The sequence below is a fragment of the Carya illinoinensis genome, chromosome 6, assembly GCF_018687715.1.
Source record: "Carya illinoinensis cultivar Pawnee chromosome 6, C.illinoinensisPawnee_v1, whole genome shotgun sequence".
Classification (NCBI taxonomy): Eukaryota; Viridiplantae; Streptophyta; class Magnoliopsida; order Fagales; family Juglandaceae; genus Carya; species Carya illinoinensis.
In genome coordinates, this window is record NC_056757.1 from 32,892,552 (window position 1) to 32,913,477 (window position 20,926).

The 20,926-nt window shown below is 31.0% G+C and overlaps 1 protein-coding gene and 1 long non-coding RNA gene across 2 annotated transcripts; both read right to left on the minus strand.

The window, feature by feature from the left end:
• Positions 1–3,125: 3,125 nt before the first annotated feature.
• On the minus strand, positions 3,126–5,033 carry LOC122313354. The gene is made up of 3 exons (XR_006243364.1): positions 4,432–5,033; positions 3,783–4,048; positions 3,126–3,686 (listed from the first exon to the last, which is right to left on the minus strand). It is a non-coding gene; the product is annotated as an uncharacterized LOC122313354 (long non-coding RNA).
• A 2,471-nt stretch (positions 5,034–7,504) lies between these two features.
• Positions 7,505–8,428, minus strand: LOC122313353 (chromatin remodeling protein SHL-like). Its single transcript, XM_043128281.1, has 2 exons — positions 8,266–8,428; positions 7,505–8,137 (listed from the first exon to the last, which is right to left on the minus strand). Exons 1-2 carry the CDS (start codon positions 8,336–8,338, stop codon positions 7,776–7,778), a joined length of 435 nt encoding a protein of 144 aa, XP_042984215.1. The 5' UTR covers positions 8,339–8,428; the 3' UTR covers positions 7,505–7,775.
• Between the last annotated feature and the right edge of the window lie 12,498 nt (positions 8,429–20,926).

A 20,926-nucleotide genomic window follows, 5' to 3' on the forward strand; every position in this document is an offset into this window, starting at 1 on the left:
CTTCAGGGTCGGGAATTCAGAACTAGGGGTTTAGGGCACGATTGGGCTGTCAAGATCTGGGCCAGAGGATCGGGCTTTTAACGTTCTCTTTGGTTTATAATTTTTTGGGTAAATTTAAAATTGGACAAATTTATTTGATCCATTAATGGCCCATTGGGCCTTAGAAACCCTTCGTTCTAGCAAGAAACTCTCCGCATAATCCTTGACCATAGGTCCATAATATGTCGGCTGCAATCATCACCTATAACATGCATATTCTCATTTGTATCGTTAGCTTTTGGATCAAAAGTAGTGCAAAAGATTCCGATATTTGTTACAAATATTTAATTCACAAAAAGATCTCATAAAAGTAAAGCTCACAAACTGATTATGCTTATCACAACACTTTAGATGGTAAAACGTACAATAAATATATAGATCTAACGTATTACATATAACTATGTCAGTATGTGAATTTGACTATTTCAAAATCTTGTTATGAACTTAACACTTCTCCTATGTTAATAGCAATACAGAAAATTGCACCAATGGCCTTATAACCTAATACAACAGTCAATATTCCTTCCCTTTTTGGAAGATATAAAAGCATTTTGATTGAGTGAATATAATGTTATTTGCCATCAGCGAGACTCATTGGTTGTTATTATTCGTGTGTATAGATCAAAAGCATCATTTCGAAACGACAACGTCTGACGACATTGACAGCGCCCAAACACGGAAAGCTGTGTGGTGATGCAGTTTTGATGCATTCAGTCGGAGAAAAGCCTGTTCTGCTTATGGTCATGGCTAATTTCCTGTACCTTTGGTCCCCCCATGCAGTCCCCACCCCGGGAGTTAGGAGATAAACCACTTGTGCAAAAAGTGATAATGTCTGGATTTTCATGGCGTTCCATGCCATTTATTTTTAACTTAATGCAGGTGGTCAGGGCTTCGGCTGCAATGGGTCTTTATGCAGAGAATATGAAATAGTGGGTCTGGAAAAATGGAGGCCCATGGTACTCCTTTAATCTAATGTGAAAATATCCATGTACTAGGGTAGGTCTTTGCCATGCGATGGAGATTAGAGAGTACTCATGCATGGACTTTTCATTTCCATGCAGGTACGGAGTCCCACAGTACCTGTCGTCGTGGAAGAATCCGTGTGAAAGAGACTAAACTAGAGTTATGTTCTAAATATCTAAAAGAAAATATAATTTTATTTGAGAAGTATTGCCTCCATAAAAAATTATATAAGAATAATTCATAATTCATATCAATTATAAATACGTTAAATATATTTTATAATAAAAATAAATTTATAATTTAATATACTAAATTAAACTATATTAATTTATAAATTTATTTATTTTCGTATGACTGATCTTTTGACCCACTTCTCCTGGTTGAGAATACAGGCTTTATTCAACTTCATCTATCGATCATTATTAGGTTTCTAAAATCATGATGCCATAAATATGAGGTATAATGGGGAGCTTCTGTGGCATGGCAGAGAGTCAAAGATACTGTTTCAAATTCCAACTCATGATCTGGGGACGGAGGGGGGATTATGTTACAGAGTTATACTACACAACCACCCACTATTCACTCAACCACCTCACTCCAACCTATGTGGCTTCTTCTCTTCTTTTTTTTTTTTTTTTTTAAATTAAAAACATTCATGTTTTGGTCCAGACATTTCAAATCCCCCCTCCCCCCCCCCCGACTTTCTTCTTCACTTATTTCTTCAGAAATCTTCTCCCGTGTTCTCTCATCCACTACCCCCGCTCTTGTTCTTTCGCCAGTCACCCTCTGGGCACCCGTGTGGCTCCTTCACTCTGAACCGTGTAGCTCCATGACTCCGGCAACGTGGCTCCATGACTTCGGCACTATGTAAGAAAAGATCATCTCTGGTTCTTTTACACAGATACTCTGTTAAGTTCCATTTCTCAGTACGAATCATTTTGTGTTTTTTGGATCTGCGATTTTGTGCTCGTTGGATCTATGTTTTCTGTGTATTTTGGTTACAAATTTTGGGTATTTTCTCGTTATTAGTTATTTCTCAGCCACTGTTTATAACTGTTTTTGGATACAAGTTCGGTTGTTAAAAAAATGTAGGGAAGATCTCAATCCAAAATATTGTTTGGCTGTTTGGTTGCTAAAACTTGGTCAAATAAATAGAGAAATTAGGAAAATTTGAAAAAAAAAATGACAAAGCTGGAGGGAAGAGGGAGATCATCAAGGCCAAGAGAAAAGAAAATGGTTTGTGACGTCTCAGATCAATCCTTTTTTGGTTAATTCCCTTCAAACTGGGTTTCTTCAAGAACCCATTAATTTTCTCATTTTCCACCTTATTAATTTTCATTACCATTAATCTTTCTCTTTTAAAAGCTGAGATTTAGTATTTTGAGTGACTAAAATCCTACTAATTTGTTTTAATCCTAATTCAAATCTAGTTTTTAGTTTATGTCCCATGCAAACGTGATATTTGGATTCTTAAAGGCTCAAATCCAAATCCTTATTCCTAAATTTATCTATATTTCTGGCCAAATAAACCCAGTTTGTTGTCCCTCTTGTATACATGTTATGATTTTTTATTTTTCCCTTAGTTGCTACAGGTATATACATTGAAGTTTCAGAATGCAAAGGACACTAGAAGTTCATAGGCCTGCTTTCCAACTAGAGAATTGATGTTGCCATCCAACCGTGCCACTGCAGTTGAGAAATTTGGAGTTGATAAATTTGATGGTTGATGAGTGTCATTGTAGGTGTTTTGATAATGATTGAATGTGATTGTAAATGGTTTAATGGGTTTAATTTTTATCCATGGGTCAATTTGTGATGGTAAAATGATTAAATGGGGTATGGAAACTATTTTTGTTGTGACTTTGTAGAGCCATCTTATACAGTACGAAATTAAGGTGGACTATAAGAGTTAATATGTAAATGAAATATAAAAGTTCCTGCAAATTTATTCAAGTTGATCAATCTTACAGGTTATGGTTGTTTGGGTATGAAATTGCATCCAAGGAGTCCTGCAGGATGTTAATTTTTTCCCCTTTTTTCTTTTTGATTGTAACCAACAATTAGATCCTATACAGGTACAAAAAGAATATAAAGAGGTTCCTTACCCTATGAGAAATATTTGATAAAATTGAATATGAAAAATTCACATTTCAATTCTCAAGAACATACTCGAGTACAGATTTTTCACATTTGGTTCCAGCAAAAACTATAGTCCGAATAAAAAAACAAAAAAAAAATTATTACAAAGGATGATCCGAACAATCTATTTAACACAAAACTATCCCCATACATTCTATTGTTCGAAACCAACCAAAAATTATTACAAGATTAGCATATAGGAAAAAAAATATTAACATTTCCCTGCCACATTTCAAATCCAAAAATATTGCCAACTCCAAAAATCACTGCAAAAAATCTTCACAACCTTTACATGTAAACTGTAATTTCCATCACAACCCTCACATGTTGCTAACCAATAATGTTATTAGCAATAATGCAAGCTTGGGCACCTAATATGCATCTTCATACTTCAAGGCTACAAGCTGAGGTTCATCATGATCCACACTGGGCTTTTCAAGATCCTCAAGGGAAGCCTCAGGATTTGTCTTCCAAAGTTCTTCTACCTTGTTTATCTATTGAGCATTGATCTGGCGTGCCCTCAACTGCTCTTGTTCAGATGGGATCTGCACAGGTAAACAGATTTAGAAAGTTCAATAATTAACAAATCAATAAATGACTTCATATGCTAAACAGAGAGCAATGCATAAAATAATATCAACCTTGACAAGCCATTGCAGAAAACAATGATCATCAATCAGGGGGCACCACTGACTCAGGTCCCAATTCATGTCCTTCAATGCATTAACACTTAAACAAGGCTCTCTACAAAGAAGAACCACTACACTCTCTGTCTTTGCTGAAACAAATCCAAGCAAGAACACATTGCGACAACCATAATTGTAGCATTCAAGGACTGTTTCTCCCAAAGGACTGTCTTTGTGAAGACAAACTTTCTTGTGCTTTGCTCGAACCTACAGAACCACCACTGCAATGAAAATAAGAAACATATATCAGAGATGCCTGTCCAATTGAAATAAATGATATTAGAGATCCTTTTATAAATTCTATTCACAACATACCAAGCTATATTTTCTACTTTCCAGTCTAACCATAATACAATTTTATTTTATAAGTCAGTCCAATCATCAAACCATAAACCCAAGAAATCACTCATCGACCAAAAACCCAACAAAACTACATTCTAAAAAACATAAATTTGCAGATGCTTTCCATATAAAAATTCCCCCCAAATTCCATTCCATGCTTTAAAAAGAGAAACCCACTCACCAGGTGATTGACGCTATACGAGCCCGACGTATTCCCTATTGAAAGGTAGACATTTAAAATGAATTGAAAAAAAAAATGTACCTTCAGGACTAACTCGGTCCAGCGGCTTGGGGCTGAAGGAGATAAGGGGTGAGAGAGAGTGAAAGGGTGAGAGAGAATGAAAGGGGTGAGAGATCCGGTTCGATTTAGTGGTTAAAGAGGGAGATGAGTTTTTCTAGGGTTCGGGATTGCGTCGGGGTGAGAAAGAAGGGGTGAGAGAGAAGAGGAATGAGAGTCGAGTGAGAGGGAGGAGTTGAAAAAAGGAGAGGACAGACAGAGAAGAAGGATGGCGTCTTTAGAGGGAGGAGGGAGGAGGTCTAAGGGAGAAGAGCCCTGGCTGTGAAGATGGAATGAAGCTCGATTGTGCGATCGATTTGAAATTGGTTAAACCGTGATGTGGCTCCGGACCGGGTTCGCCACGTCAGGAGTGCGGCGTGCGTTTGAAAAACCGGGGGTTGGATAGATTAATTCTATGTTACATGGAGGGAGAAGATAAATTTAAAAGAGCCTTGCTGGAGGACTTTACACACTCACGGCCCGGGGCATGCTACAATAATGGTGTTCCTAGCTCCGACAACAGTCCAAACGACACTCACGGGTGCTGTGTTCCACTTGTTCTGTCCTTGTGCTCAAACCTTGGTGCATGAGGGCATCATTGATGGTCACCATTTTATGAATGAAAGATGGGATAGCATAACAATATACGGATGTATCATTTTTCAATGATAAAACTCTCCCGTAATCATTATTCCCTCCCTTTTTGTGTCACAAACCGACGAGAAAAAATCTAGAGTAGAGACATTTTCTCACTCTTTTATTATTTTATTATTTTTGTAATTTTTTTACTTAAAAAAATAATTATTAGTGAAATTATATATATGTTTAATTTTTTTAATAATTAATGGTATTAAAAAATACTTAAAAATAATAATCAAAAATTTTAAATTTTAAATATAATAATAAAAAAATTATAAGAAGATAATAAGTATATCATTACCCATTTTCTTTTGGCCATTATTTCCTGTATTCGGTCTGGAAACTTGTCCAACTTTGGTTTGATTGGCCTCCTCGAGAAACCAAAGATTCGAGACCGAGAGTACCATCACCGAAACAAAGACGCAAGTGCTTTTGGATCTTTCTCGTTTCAACGCCAAACAAAACTTAAAGATACTCTAATCATTATAATTTATTTAAATTATTATATAAAATATAATAAATAATTTAATTTTTTTATATTAAAATAATAATATTATTAAAAAATAATATTTTATTCAACTTTTTTTTTTCCGTCTCAATTTATTCAAATTTCTTCTAACAATACACCAACCTTGAGTTAAAGTGAGGTTCGGTTAAAGGACAGCCGTGTGGACTGCGTCCTCGTCATAAAGCCAGACCAAAAGAGCGAGGCAAGAGACAAAATGCTTTCTAGACTTTACTTCCAGCGTGGGACTCACAAGAAGAGACATTATTTGTAGTGGGTCCCACGCATGTCATAAATGATAGACATCTCAAAACTCATCGAACCGATCCTCACACGCATACACACTGCATCGGGAGTCAGTTCCCGATTGATTAGTTTGATTCCGAAGTTAAACGTGGACCCTACCTCCGGAGAATACCGGAAATTGATTAGGTGTTGACTCTGTCCCACCTACTTGCCTATTTGTCAACGGACGAACCAAATTTTATCCTCTCATTAACTTATACATTAGTATAGAGAATATCGACTAATCCCGTATGGATTAGATTACACTTGACTTTGTTGAATTATTAGATAAATATATAATTGAAAATTAATGTAAATAATTGATCAAGTTGAATTTATATTTACGATTATAAAATCTACAAATCTTGCATACTTTTTAAAATAAAAAATAAAAAATCTATAATTTACATAAAAAAATATTTTTTTAGATAAATATTACAGACACAAAAAGATTATATAAAATAAACTCACATATTGATATGGTTTCATCAAATTTATTAGATTTTCTTTATAATAAAAGTAATTTTATAATTTAATATACCACATCAAGCTATATCAATTTATAAATTTATTTGTATATAATTCCTTTATGACAAAAATATTTTCCTTTCTTTAACATCAATCTTTCATTTAAAAAAAATAACAAACTTATTAATTCAAAACTATATCTATATAAAAATTCATATGAAACCAGCTTTTATATTGTTGGTGGATTGCAGTATGGTTTATGCAGGCATTGGTGCCGGAGAAAGGTTGGCTTATGGGCCCCCATACCATTTTTATTTCCCCTTAAAATCTAGACTTTTGGCATACAAGACTATATTAACGTCCATCCAACGTGTTTTTAAGGTCTAATTTGGATTAAAAATCCTCTTAATTTATTTTATTTAATTATTATAATTTTAAAATTTTAAAATAATAATAATATTATTAAAAAATAGATTCTTATACTAAATGAAAAGCTGTAAATGGATTATGCTACCAAAAGTAGAAGATTGAAATAAGAATCTTCATTAGTCAAATGGCACATCAAACTGGAGTACTCAGACTGCAAAATCGATCTACAACCTACATGACATACCTGCTGCTACCACAAATTCCTCAACTATAATACGACTTGACAACGATAGGCTTGATACATACTGCCACTTCGGTTATTTCCAGCAAACAATTATGATGTCTCAATCACTAAGATTTTTCATGTTGCACAAAATTACTTAAGGAGCGTACAGGCAAAGGTGTAATTTTTTGGATGGATCGTAGCCTTGGGTGTAATGTTATGTGCAATGCAGAGGGACCAACTAAAACACCAATCATTTAAGAGATTTTTACTTCTCAGATAAATCACTTATGACATTGCAGCTGGAAGTTCCAATAGTACATCCATGAGAACGGTGGTAGCAAGCTTACAAAGGAGCCAACTAGATGAATGATAAAAAATGTCTCAATTTCATCCTGGGCCCTTTTCTAAACTACCTAAAGGATTTTTTTAACTAATAATCCTGACTCCATATTGTGCTTGTGTACCGCATGAGTTGGCTCCAAACGGAGCGCTGGGGACAAAAAAATAACAAAAAAGTCGAAATAAATTCATTGACGCCAAAAGGTTCTATCTCATCAGCCCAAGCCTTTAACAAGTAAATCTTTCATCCGTTGCATTAACTTGGAAACCTTTCCATAGAAAGCTACTGGGATTTGGCATTACGATCCCATACATTTTCAGCAAAAATTCATACACACGTACGTATGTCTAAGTGGAATCATGAATTACTGAGGCGAAGATAGGAAACCTTTAAAAAATAAAACAAAAGATAATGATAAAAAGAGTCTCCTACCCTCCTTTTTCAAAAGTAACTCAAACAATAACAATAAACTTTTAAAAAAAGGGGGAAAACCCGAATTATTCGCTTACATACACGGCGACTCTGTCGGGATTGAAAGCTCCGGTGGAGGAATTGTACTCGAAACGACAGAAGAAGTCGTCGTTCCCGACGGCATCGAGCTTGGTGTAGCTCTTGAAGGAGTGGACCGTACACTTGGCCTCAATGGTATCGGCGCTCTGTGCGTCGTAGTGATCAGATAGGAAAACCTCCTTGGAGCCATGGAATTGACGTCGGCCGCCGATGGACTCCTCGGGCCTGTAGTACCATCTGACGTGGACCTTCACGTTGGTCCCACGGCCGTCCGCTTCGATCCGCTCGATCTTCGCCACGCAGGACGGCTTCGAAGGATCCGACGGCCGCATGAGGACGCAGTCCCCGCCTGAAAATACTCGGAGAAGTCAAGTCATGAGATGAGATAGCTCTCTCTCTCTCTCTCTGAACAGAAAGGTTAAGGCGTTGTTAGTTTTTCGGCAAATTAGAGGAGGAAAGTGTGGGAAAAGCGCTTACCTCGGATGGTTTTGTTGATGTGTTTGACCGTGTAAGACTCAAGTGTTCGTCTCGGAGCCTTTGGTTTGGCCATGGGAGTCCTGAAGAGTACAAAGACATGCACAGGGGGAGAGGGGGAGAGGGAGAGAGAGCGAGAGGGAGCAAAACCATGAAGTTGAAGACTTTTTTATTTTTTATTTTAATATTTTTAACTGCTTTTGAAGGAAGATACGATTTGGTGCATCGCGGGCACATATTAACTGATGGTGTCTCCGGTTTAATCTTCGTCTGCTTTGTATAAAGATTAGACTTCCAGTTGAAGCGGAAGGGTAGATATGAAAATAAATGGATTGCTAGGGGTGGTTCCGTGGTTTGTTGAGGAAGGATCGATGCGAAGCCACGTCAGCGTCGATGCAGATTTGGGCTTTTATCCATCGAGTTTTCTAGTAGAAACTAGAATGTATGTAGAAGCCCTCCGTAGAATCTTACATGTTCTGGTAGGGAGCCCCAAGCCTACGTGGATGGTATAAAAATAAAATAAATTATTTTATATCATTAACATAATTTGAATAATAAAATTTAAAATTTAAATTTTAGTTTTTCAATTAAATAAAAAAATTGTAACAAATAAACATTTGATTAGATATATTCTTTACAGACTTAATTCTTTCAAATAAAATTATTAAATATTTTTGAAAAAAGAAAATAATAATATGATTATTAAATATTCTTATCAAATATATTCACTCATATTTTTTATTTTTTTAATAATTAAGAAAATAACTATTAAGAAATTTATATATTTTTTATTTTTTAATGATTAAAAATGTATAAAAAATATTTGTAAAAAAACTCATTTATGCTAATATATATATTTAATAAACAGTTACCCTCACATTATCCTATAGAAAAAACAGATCATTTGTCTCGGAATATCCAATGTGAGTGGGGCTCGCTGCGTTTGTTGACCGGTGAGGACTTTACACACTCACGGCCCGGGGCATGCTACAATAATGGTGTTCCTAGCTCCGACAACAGTCCAAACGACACTCACGGGTGCTGTGTTCCACTTGTTCTGTCCTTGTGCTCAAACCTTGGTGCATGAGGGCATCATTGATGGTCACCATTTTATGAATGAAAGATGGGATAGCATAACAATATACGGATGTATCATTTTTAAATGATAAAACTCTCCCATAATCATTATTCCCTCCCTTTTTGTGTCACAAACCGACGAAAAAAAAATCTAGAGTAGAGACATTTTCTCATTCTTTTACTATTTTTTTATTTTTGTAATTTTTTTACTTAAAAAAATAATTATTAGTGAAATTATATATATGTTTAATTTTTTTAATAATTAATGGTATTAAAAAATACTTAAAAATAATAATCAAAAATTTTAAATATAATAATAAAAAGATTATAAGAAGATAATAACTATATCATTACCCATTTTCTTTTGGCCATTATTTCCTGTATTCGGTCTGGAAACTTGTCCAAACTTTGGTTTGATTGGCCTGCTCGAGAAACCAAAGATTCGAGACCGAGAGTACCATCACCGAAACAAAGACGCAAGTGCTTTTGGATCTTTCTCGTTTCAACGCCAAACAAAACTTAAAGATACTCTAATCATTATAATTTATTTAAATTATTATATAAAATATAATAAATAATTTAATTTTTCTATATTAAAATAATAATATTATTAAAAAATAATATTTTATTCAATTTTTTTTTCCGTCTCAATTTATTCAAATTTCTTCTAACAATACACCAACCTTGAGTTAAAGTGAGGTTCGGTTAAAGGACAGCCGTGTGGACTGCGTCCTCGTCATAAAGCCAGACCAAAAGAGCGAGGCAAGAGACAAAACGCTTTCTAGACTTTGCTTCCAGCGTGGGACTCACAAGAAGAGACATTATTTGTAGTGGGTCCCACGCAGGTCATAAATGATAGACATCTCAAAACTCATCGAACCGATCCTCACACGCATACACGCTGCATCGGGAGTCAGTTCCCGATTGATTAGTTTGATTCCGAAGTTAAACGTGGACCCTACCTCCGGAGAATACCGGAAATTGATTAGGTGTTGACTCTGTCCCACCTACTTGCCTATTTGTCAACGGACGAACCAAATTTTATCCTCTCATTAACTTATACATTAGTATAGAGAATATCGACTAATCCCGTATGGATTAGATTACACTTGACTTTGTTGAATTATTAGATAAATATATAATTGAAAATTAATGTAAATAATTGATCAAGTTGAATTTATATTTACGATTATAAAATCTACAAATCTTGCATACTTTTTTTAAAAAAAATAAAAAATCTATAATTTACATAAAAAATATTTTTTTTAGATAAATATTACAGAAACAAAGAGATTGTATAAAATAAACTCACAGATTAATATGGTTTTATCAAATTTATTAGATTTTATTTATAATAAAAGTAATTTTATAATTTAATATACCACATCAAACTATATCAATTTATAAATTTATTTGTATATAATTCCTTTATGATAAAAATATTTTCCTTTCTTTAACATCAATCTTTCATTTAAAAAAAATAACAAACTTATTAATTCAAAACTATATCTATATAAAAATTCATACGAAACCAGCTTTTATATTTTTGGTGGATTGCAGTTTGGTTTATGCAGGCACTGGTGCCGGAGAAAGGTTGGCTTATGGGCCCCCATACGATTTTTATTTCCCCTTAAAATCTAGACTTTTGGCATACAAGACTATATTAACGTCCATCCAACGTGTTTTTAAAGTCTAATTTGGATTAAAAGTCCTCTTAATTTATTTTATTTAATTATTATAATTTTAAAATTTTAAAATAATAATATTATTATTAAAAAATAATATTTTAACAATAATTTATTTAATTTTCAACTTTCATATCAACTCATTATTCAAATTTTCACTAAAATAAATAATTTGCTCTAAATGGATAAGTTTTACGTAATTTTTTTTTTTTTTTTGTTATAAAAGAGTAGACTCTATTTTAAAAAAGTAAAAAAAAAAATTTATTATTTATTAATAAAACTCAAGTGCTGAATTAGGTGGAAATGTGAATCATTTTGATTCAAATCATTTTTGTTGCGTAATAAGAGTTGAGGGCACGTGAAAATTTATCAAACATGAAGAAATACCAAATGTGAAAAACGTTTTTAGAGATGTTTGATTGCTTTTTCAATAATCAAAGTCATATTATTATGGGAATATGATCAACTAACTAAAGACGGGCAACATGCCAGCAACATTGAACACACGTGGACTTTTTATGGACTAATAAAAAAAGAAAAATTAAAATGTAGTTAAGAAATCCCGGTAAATAAAAGCATCCCAAAAAATGGGGAGTTTAACCTATATCTTGTTAAAATTTTATTGAATATATCTTATTGAAGAGTGAAAAGATAATTAAATAATAATGTATTATTTTAATTCAAGTAACATATATATAATAAAATTTTATCATAAGTTAAAATAAAAGAGCAATGTTAATAATAAACTCTAAATAGATAAGTCTCGTATAAAATCTTTTTAAAAAAAATCATATTAATAAAGATTAGTTCTCTTAAATTTTTTTAAGGCAAAATTTATTTTTTAAGAGATGTTTTAATCACAAAATGATTATATAAAAATAAATGTATACATTGATATAATTTAATAAGATTTATCAAATTATAAAATTATTTTTCTTATAAAATAAATTTTATAAAATTATATTAATTTATAAAATTATTTTTATATAATTATATTCCGTAATACGTCTCATTTATTTTTTATAAGATTTGATTTGATAGTTAAAAATTTTTATTTTAAATTTTAAATTTTTATTTTATTATTATAATTTTTTTAAATTTTAATATAAAATATAATAAATAATTTAATTTTTTTTTAATTTTATAAATTTTAAAATAATAATAATATTAAAATAATTTCATTTTAAAATTTAAAATTTTCATCTATCTACTAAACCGATTCTGAAGATTTTCGCGACAGTTAACATGTACGGATCATTTATTGAAACAAAAACACGTAAACTGAACTAGTTGAATCCTAATTTTGATGGTTTAACGAAAGTACAATGATGATTTGGTTGGATCCGATTTAGGATCTTGTGTCAGAAAAAGCGGACCCAAACCGCGAACCAACCCAGCTTTGAAAATCACCAGTGGGACGGAACGTAAGAGAAAAATTTATGGGGCTTTCCACAGCTGTCACTGTCAGCCAATCAGATCCCTTGGTTTATTTAACAATCCCAAGGTGGTTATGTCTTCTCTTTGCTCACGTCCCGTATTAATTAGGCCGTCTACACGTCATCACCTCTCCCTTCCCGTCTTCAGTCTTCCCAACAACATCAGCCTGCAGGGCGCTAGCTGGTCCCTATGGTCCTATGTACGCGCCTCTTCTCCTCTCCTGTGTCTGGCTTATTTGTTTTGGGCAATTCAAGAGTGGATGATGATAGGTAAGTGCCCTCCTCCTATTTATTCATTATTTTTTCATATTTGATTTTTTTTAATTTTTAATTTTATTTAATAATTAAAAAATTAATTATTAATAAATTATTTATTTTTTTAAAAAAATTTAATAATTAAATATGTTTAAAAAATACTTAAAAATAATATTAATAAAATAAAAATTTTAAAATACACTATAAATAATAAAATAATAATAAGTTTATTACAAAAATGGCTCTTTTTTCTTTGTTCTTGCTTTGAGATTGAGCTAAAAATAAGGTTGTTAGAACTACGAGCGATTTGGACGTTATTTGATTTGCATTATAAGCAAAACAAAGTGGTTCATGGGTCATGAATGGCTTTCTTTGCAAGGACAAATGATGTTTTTTTTCCCTAACTAGTTAATATAGTTAATTTATACATTTAAAAATTAATAAATAATAGATATATTAAATTATTTAAAATATGCTATATCGGTCTATGCTAATGATAATAACAAAATTTAAGATAAAAAATAACATTGTTCATTTATTAATTATGACTTGAGAGTAATTACAAGGAGAAAAGTATTTAAGAAAATGAAATATGTGAAGTATTCTATACTACTGCTATAACACGATTTTATAAAGTAAATTTATGAATTAATATAATTTTATTTGATATATTACATCAAATTAAGTTAATTTATATATATATTTTATAAAATTCCTTTATAACAAAAAAAAGTTATCTTTCTTTTAACTAATATTAGAATAAAGTAGCAATTTTCATAAAAATAATCATTTTTCTTGATCGACATTAATTGTTATAAAAGAACGAAGTACAATGCTATTTAATTGAGGGATGGTTTAACAGCCCATCAGTCAATAAAAACAATAGAGGTGCGAATATGGCTGTTCATTTTTTTGGTCAGAGATGCATGAAGACATATATATTGTGGAAAATTTATCTCAATATATTCAGTCCACGATTATTAATAAGATGTTGTAAGTCTTTAGTTATAAATAAAAATCAGTTTCATTTAAAAAAAAATTAAAGAGAAAATAAATTCAAAAGACCAAGACCAATCTTGTGATGTTGGTCTTCTTCTTCTTCATTTTTTTCTTTTAATATTAGAAATATTTCTCCCTCCATTTCGCTTATGAAAAAATATAGTTACAAACATACTTGTATATTAATCTGTACATCAATATGATGTGATTAGTAAAAAAATAAATTTTATTAAAAATAATATTAATTTAATTTTTAAATATAAATAAATTAATATTAATATATAAATTAGTACATAGTTGTGCTTATATGTAGCAAAACTCTTCACTTATATATTTGCTCCTTAATTATGGGTTCCATATACCAGATGATGTGTATATTTTGCCACTTTCTAGTTTCTAATATCATCTACCGAAAATTAACGACGTGTCGATGTCATGACCGGGCAAAAAATATTAATATTAGACTAGTGAGAAATTTAAGAACATAGAATATGTTTCGGAATCTAAACTATTTAATAATTAAATGTACAGGGAAAAAATGCATGCATATATGTATTGCACAGCACGTCGTATTTGGACGCTTTTCTCAATTAATTAGTCCTATATATGTCCAGCGGCAGCATTAACATTATTTTAGCCGTAAAAGCAAAACTATAACTATTGTCATCAGTCAACTAAACATGCGTGCCAACCTCGCTTTACTTTATGCCCAACTAGAACATATCTTCTCCTCCCTCTGGTTTTGAAAAAAATATTTGATTTGAGCCGTTTGCATGAAAAATTATAAATAAAAAATAAAATAAAATAACTAATAATTATGTGCATAGTTATAATTTCTTGAGTAATGCTAAAAATTTATTGTTTGATGCCTCCACGTCTAACTTGGAACAAGGAAGTTTGATAGTTTGAAATGCCAAAAAACACATTTGATGCCTAAGTTTTTCCTAAAGAGAGTGAGAGTTTGTGATGATATGAGTTCGTATCATACTCATATCAAGACCTTTATACTTCTTTTTTTGTGTTGTCATTGTTCTTTCTGTGCTTGAGGTGTCCACTCTTGCTATGGGTGGTATGTCGTCGCATTTAATTAGATAGTCTTTATCAGGAACAAAATCTCAACTTATATCGAATTTCTGTGTCTGTGAGCGGCACCATGTGGTATTTATATAATGTGGTAGCCCCTATCAAATAAGAGATCTCAGCTCATATCGGGTCATTTAATGTGACGTGTCTAGAGGTATGTATGTGTGAATGTTGTCCCATATTTCCTTTCTTGATTTAGGCTTTCTTCTCACCGCTGAACCTTTAATACATGGGCTTTTAGCTTTGGATAATCGGGCCAAACCATTCGAGTGAGGGACGAATATGTCATTCCACTTCTTATCACATGATAATGTTTGATATTGAGTGATCAAAACATAATGAGATAGTAATATTATTATTATTATTATTTTGCGGGCATTAAGGTACTGTTTGGATAGTGAGTTGAGATGATTTATAAATTGTAATAAGATTATTAAGTTGAGATAGTTTTTAAAAATTTTACATGTTTGAATTTGAAAGTGAGATGAAAACATTGGCAATGGTGCCATTGCCAAATCTAAAATTTGGTTAAAAGTTGAGCTTTGGCTAAAATCAAAGGTATTGAAGATATTCATCCACGTTAGACTATTTATCAAAAAGTTAAAATAATAATATAATATCGTATATTTTATTAATAATATTTTTTTTTTATATTTTACAAATATACTCAATGTGACGCCCCCAAATTCTGTTTGGGATCGGACGGACATTTGAAGCGTCAAGACATGCAACACAAGGTTACTTGTCCCCGTTCATGACATATAAGATACAATGTTCCTAACATGCATTTAACATTATGCAATATTCGCAGCGGATAATTTTTTTTCTTTAACAATACTATGCACCAAATTGAAAATATCCCAAATGCTTAAAACATACTTCATACATAAAGACTCATTGAATATATCACAACACTAGTCCAAAAAATGGTTATGATCCAAAAAGTACTAGAGATGCAACTCCATTGTACAAGTAGTAATTTACATTAACTACTATATTAACATTAACGTCGCACCGTCGCTTAGTCAACTGTGTCTAGTTGATTAGCTTCTGATTCTCCTTCAGGTCCTGTAACAAGATCTACCATTCGGGGGGACTGGTAGTTAGGACTACCAAAGTGAGATTTGATTATAAATCTCAGTAAGTTAACAAAAAACTTCCACACAAGCTAATGATGCATGGATGACAGTAAAAGCATAAATGTATAATCAAATTCATAAGTAATTAAAGCATAACTTGGCGTACAACATAGCATAATTGACATAAATTAAATTGAAACATGAACTGAACTTGACTTAACATGAACTTGATCTGAAACTTGACTTAACATGAAAAATACATACTCCACAGTTGTTGTGGCCCCATGTATTATACGTGTAAATACATACTCTACAGTTGTTGTGGCCCCATGTATTCTACACAAACTTGACTTAACATGAAAAATACGTACTCCACAGTTGTTGTGGCCCCATGTATTTTACGTGTAAATACATACTCCACAGTTGTTGTGGCCTCATGTATTCTACACAAACTTATTCTTTAACTGCTTAAATACATACTCCACAGTTGTTGTGGCCCCATGTATTCTACGTGTCACAATTACTGTGTCTCACGTAGTGTATGCGTCACAATTGCTGTGACTCCATACATAAGTAATCAAGATAAAACGTGACTGGAATACGAAATGACTGAAGCCCTGACGTAACATAACGTGACTTGAACATAACTTGAAATACATGATCAACTTGAGATCAAAAGATTTCGTAACATGGCATAACATATAATAGATAACATATTTAACATGACATACTTGCAATAGTGAATATTACATGACTTAACATACATGTAATAGATGGCATACTTAGCACGATGTACTTGTAATGTACAGCAATACATGACAGAATATATTATGTAACAGATAAAAACTGATGATAGAATAAATTCTGTATAACAAACAATTACGTGATGACTTGACATGGCATGACATATATTATAACACACATATATACATTGTAGTTCCTTTACTTAGCACACATACACAGTAGACTGCTAGTAAGTTAAAAGCTAACTTACCTCGATCTTCGTGTTTCTTATAAAACCTCAAGCGCGATCATGAGGAACTGTAATTAGTGATTCTAAAAGTTAGCACTGAATTACTAATAACTTGAAATATGAAAAATACTAACTTAAAGAGTAAAATTTCTATTTTACTCTCTACATGTAGGAAAATGACCGTTTTACCCATAACTTAAGGATTTTGCATACTAACTCCAGAAGTCACTAAAATTTACATGTCTCATGTAAATTTTATCCTTAACTCAAATATCAATTTAGAAAATTTTAAAACTAATCACAACTATTAAAACTCCATAGGGCCGAAATTCCCAAATGCTATTTCCATTGATTTTTGTTTCTAACTTGTTTTGATTAACCTTTTGATCTATGACTTATAAAGATGTGATATTCAAATCAAACCATCACATGGTTTAAAAAGATGTCCTAAAACATATATAAGCTTATAATACAAGATCAAATGGTTAAAAATTAACCAAAACATAAATTTAGCCAAGAACATCCACACTTTGGCTTATTTGAATATCTCTTTACATAAAATTTCATATATTTGAAACTAACATCAAATATCTTCAAAATAATAATATAACATGTATATAAGATACTTAGGATCCTCCAATAAAATTATCAAAGTCATTGGAATAGGTTTAGACCACCAAAGAGTTAAACTTTATCAAAACAGAAACTGTTTTTCCTCTTCCAGTTTCTAAGTTTCTAAATTTAAGAAAATCTTTCATCAAAACCTTTAATCGTGCAAAAATCCTCAACCAATAGTCATATATACATGTTAACAATACTCCATAAAAATTTCGGACCAATATCTATCCATTAGCTTGGTCAAAAACTCCAAACTATAACATATTCTCCAGTTTATCTTCCAGAATGACCTTTCTATAGTTTACATAATATTTGACTGACCAAATGATTTTCAAATGGGACAAATAAGATATCCAAATAAACTAGACTAAAAAATGAACAACTTATATGAAAGAGATTTTATGATAAAACACTTACAAAAGTTTCGAAATGGGCATGTAAAAGAACTCCTAAAAGCTGTCCGAGAGAGAGTGTTTGATATTCTTTTAATGGAAAATATAAATGAAAATAATTTCGTGGGGAGAGGTGGGTGGAGATACTTATAGATGAGATATGGAAGAGATGGGGCTGGAGTGAGAGTTAAGTGTAAGACTCTCTTACCTGAAGTGAGAGTTAAGTGTAGGACTCTCTTACCTAATAATATCTACAAAAATCAATTCAAGATATTTTTACCCAATAATATCCACGAAATTAGCTTAAAATATTTTTATCTAATAATATCTACAGTTTTGAACAAACTTTTTGTCCGAAAATATGAAAAAATATTATTACGCCATAAGACCTTAAATAACCCTCTGAATCTAATGGCACAAACCATAATACATTTTGACACTTCTAATTATCTCCAATAATAAAAAACACACTTCTGATACCATAGTAAATAATAACACTAACTATGTAGTTAGACAAAAACTTATACGATTAATGGATTAGTGAAAACTTATGAGGTCTTCACGAGGTTCCTAAAGTTAATAGAAATTTCACAATTGAATTTTTAGCGGGCTGTTACACTCAATATATTAATTAATAATTTAATTTTTACTTAAAGTTATTGTTTCTCAACTATTTTTTATGTCAACCTAATTATCCAATTAATATATAGTCTTGTTTACAAAAAATATTTCCTGAAAAACCTGGACATAATATACCTTGTTTACTAATAAAAGTTTTAAAAAGAATTTAATAAAGTATTATTAATTATTTGTGAATAAAATATGGATTTGATATGTAAACAGTGACTCAAACTTTAGGAATTCCTTTAAAGTTAGGTTACTTTTGTTTTTTTATATGAGATGAGATGAAATGAAAGTTGAATAAAATATTATTATAATATTATTTTTATTTTAGAATTTGAAAAAGTTAAATTGTTTATTTTATTTTTTATAAAAATTTAAAAAAGTTGTAATGATTATATGAGATGAGATGATAAGTTTTAAGAAAGTGAACGAGGCCTTAGAGCATCAGTAGCAGGCTCAACAAAATTAAATTTTAACTAAAGAATAGTTAAAGTGCAAGATAAAGTGTAACAATAGACTTAACAAATAAACAGTAATTTTAACCAAAGACTATATGACTAGCTAAATATGTTGAGCCAAATGGATTAGTTAAATATTATTTTTCAATTAAAATATGATCTTCCTGCCGCTGCTTCTTTCCCACACAAAGAAATAATGAAAAACAAACACAAATGATGCTCTGCTTCTTTCCCATCCTCGCCACTTTGAACTCCGTTTGTTTTTTTTTTTTTTTTTTTTTATTTTTTTTTCACTTTTGGGTGTGAATACAATATTAAACTGTAATGCAACAATAATATTTAATACAATTATATTCAAATTACAATTAGAATTAACATAATAAAAAGTTAAAAATCAATATTTTAATAGAATAGTAAAAAATTTGTTGAGTCTATTATTTGGAGTTGTAAAAAGTGACTAGCTAAAATTTATAAAAGTAAATTTTTTAGCTAGATTTTAGCTAAAGTTTGTTGAGGTCACTACTAATGCTCTTAGTGTAGCTCAAATTCTAAACTAAAAGGTTTTTAGCTAGTCTAATTAAGGTGATTTATACAAAACTTAACTATATTTTAGATTTCACTGACATTTGGTAGTACAATGTCTGTATTCTGAGATGGTTTAACTTTTAATATTTTTGAAGATTTGATAGATGTGGGTTCCACCGATCATTATATAGTGTCTGTAATAATTTTGTTTTATTTATAAATAAGTAATAATAGTTAATAAATTACCTATCCATAATTTCATTTCTATAATATATTTTGTAATAATATTATAAGATGACAATACTTTTATAAATTTAAATTATTTTTAAGGAATATCTTATAAAAATATTTTTTTATTTAAAATTGAATTAATTAAAATATTATAAAAACATTGTGTTTAAAAGACGTGGGTCTCTCATTTTATTTTTGGCCACGGGGGTGAGGGGTCGAACTTCGGTTGGTGTTTTTAGCTTTGGGAGAAAAAGTAAAAGGCTCCATGGTGTTAGAAAAACATATTTGTGAAACGGTAATGGAATAAGTTGAAATTGAAATCAAAATAACCCTCCTATCCGTTTGGATACAAGACCATCTCGAGTTGAGATGTACTCACAAACTAAATTGGACTTAAATATAAGATAGATTCTAGATAGATGGCATGTAAAATAAAATAAAAAAACCTCGATGGGTTAGAAATGTTATTATTTCAAATATTTCTAAATATTAAGAGAATTTAAACAAAAAGCACAAAAGATTTAAAATTCTAAGGATTTGTTTGGGATTGCGTTAGGAGTCTTAAAAACGATTAAATATTCTTAAAAGCTCTTTAATGAAAAAATTAAGTCGTTTGAACATTACATATTAAAGCATTTTTAATCTTAAATAAACTAAAAAGTACGCTTTAAGAAAAGTATCATCTTGATGTTTCTTTTCAAACGTGTTTTTTTGGATAATGCGGAATGTAATTTAAATTTTAAAAAGACTGTTAATAGACGAAAATATCCATACAACTTTAAAATAATTACAACTTTCAAATTTTTAAAGATATGATCATAATCTTTAAAAATTCAAACAATCATCATTTCTACTTCAGAAAGTATTTTTTTAATTTATTTACAAAGAAATATAATATATTTGAAAGTGTTTTAAATATATAGTTACCAAATAATAATTAATTTTTTAATATTAAAATTTATTACTTAGACTGTAAGTTATAAGTATTAAAATTATATGTTATATTTTTCACTATAATCTTAAACATGCACTAAATATGCACGTAAATGACTTCTTTAGTCTATTCTCATCGGATGATATCACGACAAATACCGCCCTGTACATATTTCAAAAGTTTGTGCCTCTATAGCTCTCTCATTCGAATTATAGCCCCCCACCCAACATGCCTTTATCTTTATCATTGCAACAATCATAAAGATACCCCAAGAAGAAAAGGAATATATAAAGAT